This window comes from Taudactylus pleione, unplaced genomic scaffold (genome assembly GCF_031769625.1).
Source record: "Taudactylus pleione unplaced genomic scaffold, aTauple2 ptg001091l, whole genome shotgun sequence".
Lineage (NCBI taxonomy): Eukaryota > Metazoa > Chordata > Amphibia > Anura > Myobatrachidae > Taudactylus > Taudactylus pleione.
The window spans coordinates 1,827,053-1,842,636 of record NW_028285492.1 but is presented as its reverse complement, the minus strand read 5'-3'; the positions used below and the strand labels follow the sequence as shown (position 1 = coordinate 1,842,636).

Genomic DNA, 15,584 nt, shown 5'->3' with positions numbered 1-15,584 from the left:
ATCTCAGAATGGGAGGCTCTGTCATGTAGACCTCCCTTTTTCTCATCTTTCCTAGGAACAGGGCAGTGCTTGCCTTTACTTCCCCAGTCCTGTCTGCTGGTGAGGCCTATTTGGCTGTGGTACGGGCGCTACGAATTTAAGTTGATCGTACCAGTCCATTTAGGAAATCAGACTCTGGGTTTTGTCCTTTCTGGTTTCCATAAAAAGGGTTGGCCTGCCACTACGCTAACTTTGGCAGGATGGATTCACAGGTCTTCCTTTTCCATCCTCTATTAAAGTTCTTCCACTAGGTCTGTGGGTCCTTCGTGGACAGCTCGACGTGGCGCTTCAGCGGTGATTGGCAGCCACGTGGTCATCTGTCCATGTTTTTGGTAAGGTATTATGCTTTTGATACCTTCGCCTCTCAGGATGCTTCCTTTCGGCGGCGGATTCTCCTTACAGCACAGGAGCGTCCCCACCTTTAAAGGATACTGCTTTGGGACATCCCCAAGGTATCCTGTGGATACCCTATGGACCCTGAAGTAGAAAATATGAGATATGGTAAGAACTTACCCTTGTTATCTCTATTTCTACGAAGTCCATAGGGTTCCACAGGATTCCCGCCCTGTCGCACCTGTACTGCAGATGGGCTTTGATCTGGTCACCGGTTTCTCCGTCTCCTTCTGGTGAGAATGTGATTCTTGTGTGTTCCAGACTGTCTTCTCTCTCTTTTTTGCTCCTGCTCCGGCCTATGGCTTGTTACGAAACTGAGTGGCCTGAGGCTCGTGGGCAGGGTATAGGAGAGGGACCCCAGTGCATCCTGGGAGGCTGAAAATGTAACTCTGTGGTGCCTGGATGTCTGCCGCCATCGCCTATACCCCAAGGTATCCTGTGGAACCCTATGGACTTCGTAGAAATAGAGATAACAAGGGTAAATTCTTACCATATCTCATATTTTTGTCACATTTCCCGCTTAGTACATTTCAGGCTGATCGCATTTCCCATGACAGGTATGGGAAATGCAATCTGCTTACTAAAGAAATGCAAATTAAAGGACTTGGACTAGGTTTCATGAAAACTGCTTCAAAAGCCCTTTAATACATTTCAGTGAAACTAACATAATGTGAAAAAGGTATTATTGTTTTAGTAAAAAAAATTATAAATACGTAGATCCCTTAGAGAGAAATCTGGTGGTAACTGAAAATATGATTTTTTTTTTGATTCCCTTCTGGGAGATGTATCAATTATCACAAATAAATAGTGATCATCTCCCCCTCTATTTACCCTCATAGCGGTATTATAGATTGCTGGTATGCAGGATTACCTACTTGCCAGGACAGCTATTCCGATATAGAGCTGTCCCAGTGATGCCTAGGTTTATGACCTGGGGGTTAAAATGCATGTGTGTGGCCATTGACCAGCGCATGGAAAAGTCACAGATAACGGAACATTTTGCAAAAAGAAGATCATCTATTGATAGTGTTAGCTACGGGCCCAAGCTCCGGAAAGTTACGATATCTCCAATATCTGCTGATTGATACATATGGGGATCCATAGGGGAAGCGATACACCTCCGAAACCGCCAGTTTTTGGAGGATTTACTGCATTTTTCCTTTTGATACATCTCGCCTCATCTTCAATGGAATTTTTTTTTCTAGGATAAAACAAATGGACAATTAGAAGAATATCAGGGATCAGGATGAATGGGTTGCAAATGATTAGTTCCTGCAAACACAATTGTGATTTACTTATTAAATTTGAGGAAGTCAAACAGATTTGACCGTATTCAAGGCTGTTTGCTTGTATGCAGACCGTTTTGCACATAATCATACCCCTGCTAGCACAAGAAGGTGGCATGTAACCAGGTTTCATTAAGGGCATGCCAAGTTCCACCGGGGGCTTGGCAGACATAATTCAATTCCCCTACCCTAAAAATTGGTGTGATACGACATACCGGCGGTTGGGATGCCACCCAACAAAAGACCCAACAGTGCCATCTCGATGCTCAGCATGTAAGTACACTAACCCTCCCCCCTTCACCCCCTAACACTAACCCTCCCTTCCTACACACTCACCCTGCACCCTAACCCTCCCTTCCTGCACCCTAACCCTCCCGGAGTGCATAAACCTAACCCCTTAGTGCCTAACCCTAACCCCCCTCCCCCCCGTGCGGTGCCTAAACCTAACCCCCACCTGTCCGCAGCCTAACCCTAACCCCCCTCCCCCGCGCGTTGCCTAAACCTAACCCCCACCTGTCCGCAGCCTAACCCTAATCTCCCCTCCCCCCGCGCGGTGCCTAAACCTAACCCCCACCTGTCCGCAGCCTAACCCTAACCCCCCTCCCCCCGCGCGTTGCCTAAACCTAACCCACTTGTCCGCAGCCTAACCCTAACCTCCCCGGAGCCTAACCCTAACCTGCCCCGCGCGGAAAAAAACTATACTTATCTGTTATACCTACATTCGGGATGCCAGCTATCGGGATTCCAGCGTTGGCATCTCAACCCATGTCGGAATTCCGGCGCCGGAATCAAGAACCACGGTCAGAAAACCGGCACCAGAATCCCGACATGGGTTGAGATGCCGACGCTGGAATCCCGAGAGCCGGCATCCCGAATGTAGGTATAGCAGATAAGTATAGTTATACGCCGTGCGGTTTTCTGACCGTGGCTCTTGATTCCGGCGCCGGGATTTCAAATGCCGGCATCCTGTACGGTGGCATATTAACTACATCCCCTAAAATACCTATTTACTGCTACACACACTTGCCACTAGTACAGCATTGAAGTTGCATCACTTAGTGCATCACTTCAACATGCGGCCCTCCAGCTGCTGTGGAAATATACATTCCAGCATGCCCTGCCACAGTTTTAAGATCAGGGTATGCTAAAACTGTGGTAGGGCTGGTATGTGTAGTTCCACAGCAGCTGGAAGACTGCCCGTTGAATATTCCTGACTTATGGGATCGATCTTCCAAATCTCTATCAATCTGGAGCTGAAAGCAGGATGTCAGGATAGTCCTCTCAGTTCCTTACTGTTCTTCCTAATTTAGGGCCATTGGCATGCATGCATAATCAAGGGAAAATTGGTTCATGTTAATATTTTTTAAATTGTGAAACCTAGACTGAGAAGAGTGAACTTCGAACATAGAGGTGCTGGCTGTGCAGATTTAAAAATATTATAATAATACAGTCCATTTGTACTTATTTTAAATATATTATTTAAATACTGCTTCAAAATAAAATATTTCTAATGTGAACCACGAGCTGGAAAGTCGCATCTTAAACGCAACCTCGACCATAAATGACAAATATAATCAAGTAACTGAGAGCGCAAGCCGCAAACTTTGAATCCCAAATTCGAATCTACTGTATTTGACGCTTCTATCATTTCACCTATTCATGATCTTATAACCAGCGAGATTCTATATTATTTCAATTCTCTTTAGTTAATGGAAGAAAAGTTAGAAAAAAATATTAGGCTAGATAGTTGGACAAGAAACTACCAGAAAATAATAAATTGGAATGTACTGTCTGTCATTTATTTTTTTATTAGCATTCAGGATTTGACCTTGTCCAACTAAATGATACAAGGTCTTCTAACTGTGCCGTAGACGCGAGTAGACATTGCACTCTATGTACTTTTTGTTTTTAAAATCAATATCATTTTGAAATCTTTTTTCCGTGGGCTGAAAAAAACTATTCTAATAATTTATCTATCTGTCTTTCTCTAAGGAACATGCAGTGATAATTTCCTGGGATATTGCGATGATTTACCCTACAGCAAAATAATGTTTCCAAACGCATTGAACCATCAATCCAGAGGGGACACGGAGTTTAGTGCTGAATACATTCTCTTAAGCGTTATAGACAGCTTGCTCCAAGGAGAATGCAATCCAGACCTCCGACTTACAGGGTGCTCAATTCTCGCCCCACGGTGTGAGAAAAACAAGATCGTTAAACCGTGCAGAAAAGTTTGTGAAACTTTGAAGAAAACTTGCCTTCCCGCCTTTGATGCAATAGACATGGCGTGGCCGTATTTCTTGGACTGCGACCGTTTCTTTGCTGGAGAAGAAGAAGGCTGCCACGATCCCTTGGAGAAATTAAGAGGTAAACTAAACGTTCATCTATTCCCAGCTTAGAGACCCCACCCACCCATCATATCTATATATATAGCCCAATTTATATTAATAGGTGTTTTGAACTTTTCTGCTGCCATCTAGTGGAAAATAAGTATATCATTTTAAGTAGAGATGTCCCTACTTTGCAAGGGTTGCCAGCCCAGGGCTGACCAGCTTGGGGCTGGAGAACCCCACGCTGCGTGTCCTCCTGCTGTGACATTACCATCCCTGTTGGTTCAGCCCAACAGGAAAATAGGGGGAACCCCATGTCGGTTTTTCCCCTGATTTTCCTCTACTAGAACAAGCTCAGAGGTCCAGGGCTGGTTATACTTTTGGGCAGATACTCCACACCATTTATTTTCTTAAAATTAACAATTTTAATATTGTAGAACACACAGAAGCCTGCACAGATCACACTGATCTATGCAGCGCTTCTGCTAAACACCCTGCTGAGTAGGAGGTTTACAGTATTTTAAACTTCTGTTTTGGCCCGAGTTTGCTCCATTTACGATCGTGTTAGCAGACACGATTCTTGGTAAATCCCTGTGTTCTTTTCCTGCCTATGGAAAGTACTTGAGAATTTGGCCGATGGGGTGTATTGACTTCTGTTTGTGTGTTTGGCCGTGTTTTGCAGATTTGTGTTTTCACTCCCGTGTTTGCATTTAGTAACTCTCCGTGACTGAAAATCAGGGGAAACTCTCACGGGAATACTAACACGGCCAGACACCATTCAGTGTATATATCCCCCTCCAAGAGAACAGCAAACTCAAGAGAAACACCTCCAGATAGGCACACACACGTCTTTTCAATTGTATGCATGGGGCGCATTTGGGTTTCGTTGTCTATTCTGTTTTTCTAACTGCATTAGTGCAGAATGTATCCCAGCAGCTATAGGGACAGATGTGTAGGAACTTTTATTGCACATACACAGTAGATAAACATGTATTTTAAGAAGTCAAGTACAAATTACGCTTATGCCCAACTTTGCATGACATGCAGAATGCTTAAAATGAATTTCCATGAAAAAATTAGTATACATGTCTTCATGTCGTCTTACTATCAATTAAACAGAGCAATTATTTTTATATGAGTGGATATGGGCCTGATTCAGCAAGGAACACTGGCTCTGATTCAGGGCCGTCCTATTTAAATTTGGAGCGGCCTTTTGGACGCTCGCATAGCTGTGGGTTACTACCTACAGCTTATGCGAGCGTCCATGATGATGGTTGCGATGGTCAAGACCATCGGGCTTGCGACGAGACCCTGCGGTAGGGTCTCGCTGCCGCGAGCCCTGGAGTAATTTTGGCGAACGCCTCCGTCTGGCAGCCACACCCCCGGCACGCCCACCAAAGGGGGCGTGCTGTCAATCACCATCGACAGCACGCCCCCTTTGGTGCAAGACCCGGAGAGACAGCTTGGCTGTTGCTATCCGGGTCTCGCGCATGCGCACGACGGAGCTCCCTCCGTCGTGCGCATGCGCATTTGGGTACCATCGACCCGCTTGTGAGCGTCCTGTGCTCGCGAGTGGGTCTGAATGAGACCCACAGTCCCTGATTCAGAGTCGGACGCTCTGGAAGAACGGTCACTGATTCTGAGCTTTTTTTTTTTTTCTCTTGTGCGGCCTCCTGGCCGCTTGCATAGCTGTGGGTGACCACCCACAGCTATAGCGAGCAATCAGGATGATGGTCGCGATGGTCCATTGCGACCATCGGGCTTGCGACGAGACCCTTGTGGTAGGGTGTCGTGGCCGCAAGCTCCAGAGAGCTTCTGGCTCTAATAGAGCCGGAAGCTCTCCCACTGACATCACTGGTGATGTCAGTGGGGCCGCCCACAAACGGTAGGCGTTCGCTTGGGAACGCCTCCGTTTGTGAAGCCACCCCCCGGCCACGCCTACCAAACGGGGCCAGGGGGTGGCTTCACCATTGACAGCTCGCCCCCTTTGGTGCGAGACCCGGAGCAACGGAGCGCCCGTCGCTACCCGGGTTTTGCGCATGCGCACAACGGAGCCGGCTCTGTCGTGCGCATGCCCAGTGGGCAAACATCGACCCGATTGCGAGCGCTCAGCACTCGCGACTGGGTCTGAATCAGGCCCACAGTTGCTAATATGCACGCAATCGGCCAATAGTTGCATACTGCGCATACATCGCAGTGCACGAACTGGCTATTGCAATCGGGACTGCAATCGCAGTGCTACGCAATCGCATCGCAGAGTGATTGACAGGAAGTGCCGTTTGTGGGTGGTAACAGGGGGGGTGGTCTGCCGAACGCAGGCGTGCCAGTGTGTTTCAACGCCATTGCAGGGGTGTGCATACATTATCCACTGCGATGCCGTACACACCCTGAGGCCTGACAGTGGGCCTGATTCAGAGCCGGACGCTCTGACAGAGCGCTCGCACTGAAGCAGAGCCGGCCCTCTGGTTTTGCAGAATGGCCTCCTGGCTGCTCGCATAGCTGCGGGTGACCACCCACAGCTATAGCGAGCGGCCATAATGATGGTCGCGATGGTCAAGACCATTGCGACCATCGGGCTTGCGACGAGACCCTTGCAGTAGGGTCTCGTTGCCGCAAGCCCAAGAGTGCTTTCGGCTCAAACAGAGCCGAAAGGACTCCCACTGACATCACTTGTGATGTCAGTGGGGCCGGCCCCAGATGGTAGGCGTTCCCATGGGAACGCCTCCGTCTGGGCAGCCACGCCCCCGCCCACCAAAGGGGGCGTGCTGTCGCTCAACATCGACAGCACGCCCCCTTTGGTACGAGACCCGGAGCAACGGTTTGCCCGTCGCTATCCGGGTCTTGCTCATGCGCATGAGCACGGGCGCCGAGAGGCTGAGCAGCAGCCACAGCAGTCTCCTATGCCTGTGCGGGGGGAGTGTTCACACTGATCGCGCCCCCCCTGGCTTTGCGCCGGGCTGAGGGGGCTCAGAGCACCCCGCCTCCCCAGCGCGCAGCGCCACTTCGCGGCGCTGCAAATCTTTTTTTGCTTTTTTTTTCTATCGCAAAGGGGGCGTGGCCGTGCCTCCCCGATTAGGCTACGCCCCCTATTACCGGGACCCGCCGCGGCTCGTGGCGGGCCTGTGCGTGAGGCTGCGATGGTGCTCGATTGTACCGATGGTTTTGCAGTCTTGCTAAACATTATGTAAGGTAAAGTGGTCGTCCTTGTGTAGTGCAACGGCGGTGTTGCGATCGCAATGGATTAGCATACTATCACATTTGAACTGCGTGCGTAATCGCTATTGCATTTACAGTTGCGTTCCGTAGTGAATCAGACCCATGGTCCTTGTTTTTCCCCTGGACATAAAGAACCACTTCATAAAGCAATGAGACTTCCCTTGCACCTACCCAACAAGTAATGCTGCCCAGTGTTCCAACAGAGGAGACAGTAAAGGTGCATACACACGGAACGATCTGTACCACCAACGACTTCAAAGATATCTTTCAAAGATATTGTTCATAGATAGATCGTTCAAAGATCTTTCAAAGATATCTGTCAGTGAGTCATCCTGCCACATCTCTGAACAGGGAAATTTGACGATATCGTCCAAGTTGGCCTGCATGCATGGACGATGAAAGATATCTTTATCGTCCATGCGGGAACGTGCATCATTGGTCATTGGTCGATCGTTCACTGCCTAAAAATGAACGATATATCGTCAAACGATATCGTTATCGTTCAGGAGAATCGTCTCATGTGTATGCAGCATAAAGGCGGGTATCCACTACAAGATCTGAAAACGACTGCACGATTACGACATTGTAATCGTTCAGTCGTTTGTCAGTCGTGTGATGAGCCTGCACTGAACGAGCAGACATTCAGTGCAGGGTCATCAATCATCTGGAAACATGCTGAACCTGACAATATCGTCAGGTTGACCAGCATGTTGGAAAGATAATAGATGTCTAAATGACCAGTGGGCACGCGCATCGCTGGTCGTTTTAGTCACTTTTGCCAACGATTGAACGATCAAACGATTGTTATCATTCAATCGTTCAACTAAATCGTTACCCCTGCATATCCAGGACAGCACTGACATTGTTGGGGATACATGACCAGGAGATGCAACATGTAGCATCTCATTTATATTTAGAATCAAATCACAATTAAAATGACAGAAATGTGTTTATGGAGAGATCATTTTCTAGGGTATTTAAATGAAGACAACGATAGCATGAAAGGACAGGGGAATTTTAATAAGTGCTCCTGGTCTCACGGAAGAGCAGGGAATCGCCCCCTATCCCACCCACTCCCCTAATGAAAGGGGTGTGTGATGTTGTCATTCATATTGCATCATCGCGACTAAGCCCCCATTGTGCAATACCAAGATCTGCGGAATTGCATCGCAGGGGGCGGGGCCATGATGGGACAAATCATATCACCACATGCACTTGCCACTGGGTTCCCTGATCATAGTAGATATGACCCATTGGTCCTTTTGGACAGTGACAGAGTTACCAAGAGTTCGTGATATTCTGTCAGTAACTGTAGACGTTATCTAAAAACAAAACTTTTGTTTAATGACATGTAAATTAATTCCTCATCTTAGTAATGAAAAAGGTGCAAAACGTCCAAATAAACAAACTGAGCACTGAGGGAAAAACTCTCCTCCATCTGTGGTGTCAGAACTAGTGAATAAAGCAGGTGAAATCCTGCAGCTCGGACGAGAGATCCTTCTGCTCCCCACAGAATTTCCATTTTCACATCTTTTTTTCCTGGACAGTGTAATATATCAGAGTAAGAACTGAGAAATGTTTCTGTGAAACCGCTTATCACCCCATTTCTCTTGGAATGCACCCAGTGTGTATACAGCAGTGTCTAGACCGCGGCGTAAAGAGAATTTATTACGGAAACTTTGTTATTGGGTATCAGACATTCTCTTGACATTGTGATGTTACACAACAGGACATAATAAATGTTGTTTTTCATCATGTTTCCTGGAAGGACCCATATTGCCGTTATTCCGCACTACAATAAAATCACAGCTGTGATAGGTAATGGTATTTAATAGGGCCTGTACTCCCAGGACCTGGCAATCAGTACTGCCCTGGATGCAGCATGCTACATGGTTTTGTTTGTTCAGCATTTGCAGTAAGCACTGTAAGGTGAATCCTGACGGGCATTGTTCATTCAGCTTTGTCAGCGCGCAAACCTTTTGGCTAAAACTATGCCGTATGGGTGTGTTTCTAGTAATATATTGCCAGCAGCTGCATTTCTTCAGCATTTTGCTCCCCTCCTTTGCTGTTTTCTGCCTTCCCTATGGCCAATTATAATGCTTTGATGAATACTTGCCTACTCCTGAATTACAGGGAGCTCCCCCAGACTCCCAGGAGAGTAGACCAGCCGCCCGGATATCACAGTGAATCATATCGTAGTGGCTCTGCCCCCAATGCCGCAAATTGTGGCATTGAGTAGCCAGAAGCCAGACCGTGATGACGCATTTCACTGCAATATGCTCCCCACATCTCCCACATGGGCCTTCCCTTCCAAGATGTCATCAAGTATGGTTCAATGCTTCTTGTGACATTCATTGGATGTTGCCATCCAGAGCCATAACTAGGAGTGTGCGAGCAGTGTTCTCGTCTAGGGAGTGGCGCCGTCACTGCTCCATAGCACCCGCATGTGGCTTGCAATGTGCCTGGAACTTCTCCCTGCAGCCTGTAGAACTGCCCAGAGCATCCTTGGGACACTCCAGGCACTCTGCTTGTAGAGTTGCCCCTATCGTCTTAATGTCACCTGTTAGGGAGGGCAGGCAGGGCCATAGAGAGCACATATTCTGGGCCTGGGGTGATCGGTGTGATCGCTTTCCCCCGGACAGCCAGAGGAGACTGCTACTGCTGATCAGCAGCAGCAGCCTCCTTGGACCCAGCAGACAAAGGGCCTCATTTATCAACAAGTTTTATCACTCACAAAGGGCGGAATTCAATTGTTTACGCGGTCCCGATCTCCCATCTAAAGTGACAGGAGATCGCCTGCCGCTATTCAATTGCTGCCATTTTTCGCGCTAATCGTTTAGCCGCATAAAGCAGCTACCCCCGACCAAAGTGCTGGGCACGACCGCGAAAAGTGATGTTTGGACGCCCAAACAGGTCATTTTTCACACATTTCAGCTCTCGCCCCCCCTGGGGCTGCGAGCTGAAATGGAGCACTGATAGCTGATCGCGCCCGACAGGAGCAACAATTAAATAGCTCCGTCGGGAGCGATGGGGGCAGGAAACAATTGAATTCCGCCCAAAGAGTGATAAAATTTGTTGCGTATGATAATGGTGCTCCAGCCAATCAGCTCCCAACTGTCATCTGTTTGAAAAGTGCCAGTTGGGAGCTGATTGGTTTGAGCACCATTTATCATATGCAGCTAGTTTTGTAACTCATTGTGAGCTAAATAACAGGCTTCTGCCACTAACAGAACTGGGCCAGTGGAGAAGTTGCCCATAGCAACCAATCAGCTTTGAGGTAGTATTTATCAAAAACATTCTATAAAATGATAGGTAAATGCTGATTGGTTGCTATGGGCAACTTCTTCACTTGTCTCCTCCACTTTCACTGCTTGATACATCAACGCCTATATCACAGGGGCAGACGCCACAATCACTGAAGTGATAGGATCATTGTGACTTATACTATGCAATGGCCGGGACTCAGTGGCAGTTGCTGTGGCTCCTCTATTTGAATTTTGCCCTGTGCTGCAGCCCCACTTCTGGAGCCACCACTGCCCATGACCATATGAAGGCTGCAGGATAACTTATATTATACAAGGGGAGGAATTCCCAGGCGACTTGATGTTTGAAAATGGTGGATGTGTTATTCGTTGCCTGGACATGTTTTTCACTTTATTTCACAGTTAATGTAGAGATAACCCCTGAAGACCAGCTTCCACCAGTGGCATCTACCTTCATCCACTTCAATCACCACAGCTACACACAGATGGTTGGCGTATTGAAAAAAGCTGCAGGCAAATGCTCGCACATAGCTAAGACATACAGCATCGGGCGGAGTTTTGAAGGAAAAGAACTTATTGTTATTGAGTTTTCAACCAAGCCTGGGCACCATGAGAGGCGTGAGTATCAACTTTTATTTCTGAGTTTTCTATGACTTCGGTACAAACAGGGGCAGTTACGTAAGTGCAATGAACTTTGTGCCACTCTCCCTGGCCCCATCCTCTCGCTAGTGAATGTTGGAAGGCATGCTGTTATATCACTGCCTCTCATAATAAGCCCCACCTCCTATTACAGTAATCCATGCTTCCTGTGTCCATGATTTTATAAAACCGCCTCTTATAATAAGCCCCACCTCCTATTACAGTAATCCATGCTTCCTGTGTCCATGATTTTATAAAACCACCTCTTATAATAAGCCCCACCTCCTATTACAGTAATCCATGCTTCCTGTGTCCATGATTTTATAAAACCACCTCTTATAATAAGCCCCACCTCCTATTACAGTAATGCATACTTCCTGTATCTATTATTTTATAAAACCACCTCTTATAATAAGCCCCACCTCCTATTACAGTAATCCATGCTTCCTGTGTCTAATATTTTATAAAACTGCCTCTTATAATAAGCCCCACCTCCTATTACAGTAATGCATATTTCCTGTATCTATTATTTTATAAAACCCCCTCTTATAATAAGCTCCACCTCCTATTACAGTAATGCATGCTTCCTGTGTCCATGATTTTATAAAACCACCTCTTATAATAAGCCCCACCTCCTATTACAGTAATGCATGCTTAGTGTGTCCATGATTTTATAAAACCGCCTCTTATAATAAGCCCCACCTCCTATTACAGTAATGCATATTTCCTGTATCTATTATTTTATAAACCCGCCTCTTATAATAAGCTCCACCTCCTATTACAGTAATGCATGCTTCCTGTGTCCATGATTTTATAAAACCACCTCTTATAATAAGTCCCACCTCCTATTACAGTAATGCAGGCTTCCTATGCCTCTCATAATAACATACCTCCCAACTTTTCAACTGGTGGATGAGTGACATTTGCATGCACCGAAGGCGTGTGCCCAAAATAGGGGTGTGGCCTATCGACAAGGGGGTATGGCTAGCTGGACATGCCGTATCCGCGAGCCACACCCCCATCTTAGTTATGCTGGGGCTTGCCCAGCACTCCGGGAGCTGCTGGACAGTCCCCCAGCCCCTTCCAGAGCCGGCAAAGTGTATATGGATGACCATTCACCGCTGCTCAGGTATGCAGAGCAGCAGTGTGAGAGTGTCCCCCCAACTCTCCCCCCCTCCTGCGGGCCACTGTGGCCTACGGGTGGGACAGCGGGGCAGCGCCTGTAAAACAGGACTGTCCCGCTGAAATCGGGACAGATGGTAGTTATGTAATAAGCCTCACCTACTATTACAATAAGCCTTGCTTCCTGCATATCCCTATTCCCTGCCCACTTATGACACTATGGGGGGAAATTTAATTAGCCCCGATAACTTAACAGGGGTGAAAAAGGGAGATAGTTTCGGGCTTTATCGTCAGTGGTGGAATAAGTGACATGGATATCCATATGGATATTTTAATGGACCAATTCTCTTCATTAATCTCACATTTCTGTTTTTCTCCTATAATATAGATGTGCCCACATACATCTAGGCTCCTTAAACAGCCGCTCTAGTCGCGCCATACCGTGGCGCAACTCAGTAGCGCCAAGCATCTTTTTGTGAGACTTTTTCCCTTCAAATGCGTCTTATTCGCAAAATGCTTCAAATAGGACGCACAAGCAGCTTCTTCTGACTAAAATCATATGCAGCATGCCAATATTCTGTGTGCCGCTGACACAGTAACGTAGCGTTTCGCATGCAGATACACACAGAATATAGACATGCAGCATATCATTGTAATCAGCAGAAGCTGCTTGTGTCTCCTATTCACATCACTTTGCGAATAAGATGCATTTTAAGGGGAAAGGTCTCACAAAAAGACACTCGGCGCTATCCAGTCGCACAGCGCTCACGTGTTAACCTATGTGTAATGTGATTTGTAGCACACGGAGGGTAGATGTATGTGGACACATCTGTACTGCTTAGTTTATCCTCATTTACTTCATATATTAACCAGAAGAGTAAAGGGACACTATGTGTGTTTGAAGCTCTTTGTTTCATAGATCGAGAAGCACCTAAATGTGTGGTCTCATTAAAAGTACTCGTCAGTGCCTGATTCCACCATCTCCAGAGCCAGATTAACAATGGGGCGGATGGAGCTACAGCTCCAGGCCTCCACATAAAAATAGGCCCATCAACATGACAGAATGATTACCAGCTGCCTAACTGGCCACAAATTTTAAGTATTTAAATAGTTTTTCTAGTCCCCCGCCCTCCCCCCCCCCAAAAAAAAAACAACAACATTTTGCAATCTTTCTATTTCTATGTAGTTAGGGAGACATTGTGGTCATAGTGTAGGGGGTATATACACCAAGGTGACTGACCACAGCCACACAGCACCGATCACAGCTCTTCCCCTTCTCAGTATAGGCCCTTGAACATTTTCAGCTCCGGCCCATGTGGGCCTTAGTCCTGCCCTGACCATCTCTGAAGCCATGTAAAAATAAAAGACTCTGTAAGCATAATGCACCTATTATAATGACTGAATTGCATCTAATTTTTGCATGTAGCTGTATAGAAAGGTGGATTCATAAATGGGCACCCCCTGATCCACGCTCCCCCATGCATCAAAAGTTAGCAACTGGCACCTTATTATTAATATTCTTTATTATGCAAAGCATTGCCACATTGGAGCTTACACGTCACTAAGTAAACTCATGACCCTAGTGCAGTGTTTCCCAACCTCGGTCCTCAATGCGCACCAACAGTCCAGGTTTCAGTGATATCCATGCTTGAGCACAGATGGTAAATCAAAATAACTGAGGTACCAATTACGACACTTGTGCTTATGTATGGCTATCCTTAAAACCTGGACTGTTAGTGTTCCTTGAGGACCGTGGTTGGGCACCCCTGCCCTAGTGCCACGAGGCGGCAATGCTAACCATTGTGTTACCGCGCTGGTCAAAAACGCGCTTCTCCGTAAAAATAGTTGCTGCACTGCCAGTGGACATTTTGCATTTTGGAGACAGACCACTACCCTGCTCCTCCTGCCTCCACTGCACCTAAAACCTGTTGTCAATCTAAAAAAAGATTACATCTGATTTAATAAAACTTTCTGATGGAGCCTTACTGCACAATAAAGCATAAAGGTGCAAGCTGCCCCTGTCATGAAGACTGAAGCTGGCAAATAAAAAATAAATATATATATATTTATATATATATACACGTAGTTGTACATGGATATTAATTGTAGAGCGTTTCGTCAGTTCAAGACTTCATCAAGGGAGACTCCCTTGATGAAGTCTTGAACTGACGAAACGCGTTGGAGCCTGCTGTTGCCATACCTGCCACATGAACTATTAAGCTGCTACCTCAGATAAGCTGCTTTAACTATTTATATAGCTAATGTTTTTGTACCTAATCCCGAATTCCCCTGTTGTGTACGTTTTATGAATTATCTTGTCTTTTAAACAAATATTGTTTTTTATAACTATTAAATTGCTTTTTAACTTTTACTGGTTGCGCTTTTTCAATATAATATCGTACTGAGTTAGTTTTATATATCCCTTGCACTTGATTATATGTTTTTATACCTATATATGAAATAGGTTAAACCACAATTGTGTATTATTTGCACATTTTTGCACTGTCACTTTATAATTTATCTATTTATTTATTTATATATATATATATATATATATATATATATATGTTTTTACGTGGTTTTCAGTCACACAATTTATAGTTATATTCAACTAGCCGGTCGCTCTACAATTAATATCCATGTACAACTATCTTTGTTGTTAGTAAACTTACCATTACTAACTACTTATTAACAGAGAGCTGGCGCCTATATTTGATAGGCCAGTGGGCAGTTGTTGAAGTTTTGTATCTGTTTGAAAGCAAGGGGTACATTAATTATTGGCGCTCTTCCTACCTATTTTCTTTTTATATATATATATATATATATATATATATACAGTATATATATTTTTTTTACTAAAGACCTCTTTTTCTGAGCTGAATTACTCTCATGTTATGAGGAGAAGCTTTCTCTCGCGGGTTGAGTGTCAGCATACAGTAGTTGTCATGTTGAAATGTAGCATGTTGGCAGTGATGACATGTCGACATGATTAGAAAAGTGTAATGTGACACTACCCTAACACGTTGCAGTGAGCACATTTAGTATACTTTAAGCCTACAAATAAAGATCAATGCCCATTAATGAATAAGTCTATCCCTTCCTCCCTCCCCCACAGTCTCTACATTTAGTATTTTTCATAGAATTACCTGTGCCACTATTATTGCCTATCAGGACACTATGGGGCTCATTTTCTGGTGGACACACTTGTGCCCCAAGCATATGTAGAAAAAGATGCAAATTGTATAATTTGTATCCATGCACCGGCCTACAACAGCCGCTAGAGATAGACCTCTAAA

The 15,584-nt window shown here is 45.8% G+C and overlaps 1 protein-coding gene across 3 annotated transcripts in view; it reads left to right on the top strand.

The window, feature by feature from the left end:
- CPZ (carboxypeptidase Z) overlaps nt 1-15,584 on the top strand; it is a 150,426-nt gene that overhangs the window by 66,962 nt on the left and 67,880 nt on the right. For all 3 annotated transcript variants that reach the window (XM_088461744.1, XM_088461746.1, XM_088461745.1), the window contains exons 3-4: nt 3,711-4,085; nt 10,930-11,145. In XM_088461744.1, the coding sequence (XP_088317870.1) occupies nt 3,711-4,085; nt 10,930-11,145 (591 nt within the window). The remainder of the gene's footprint in view (nt 1-3,710; nt 4,086-10,929; nt 11,146-15,584) is intronic.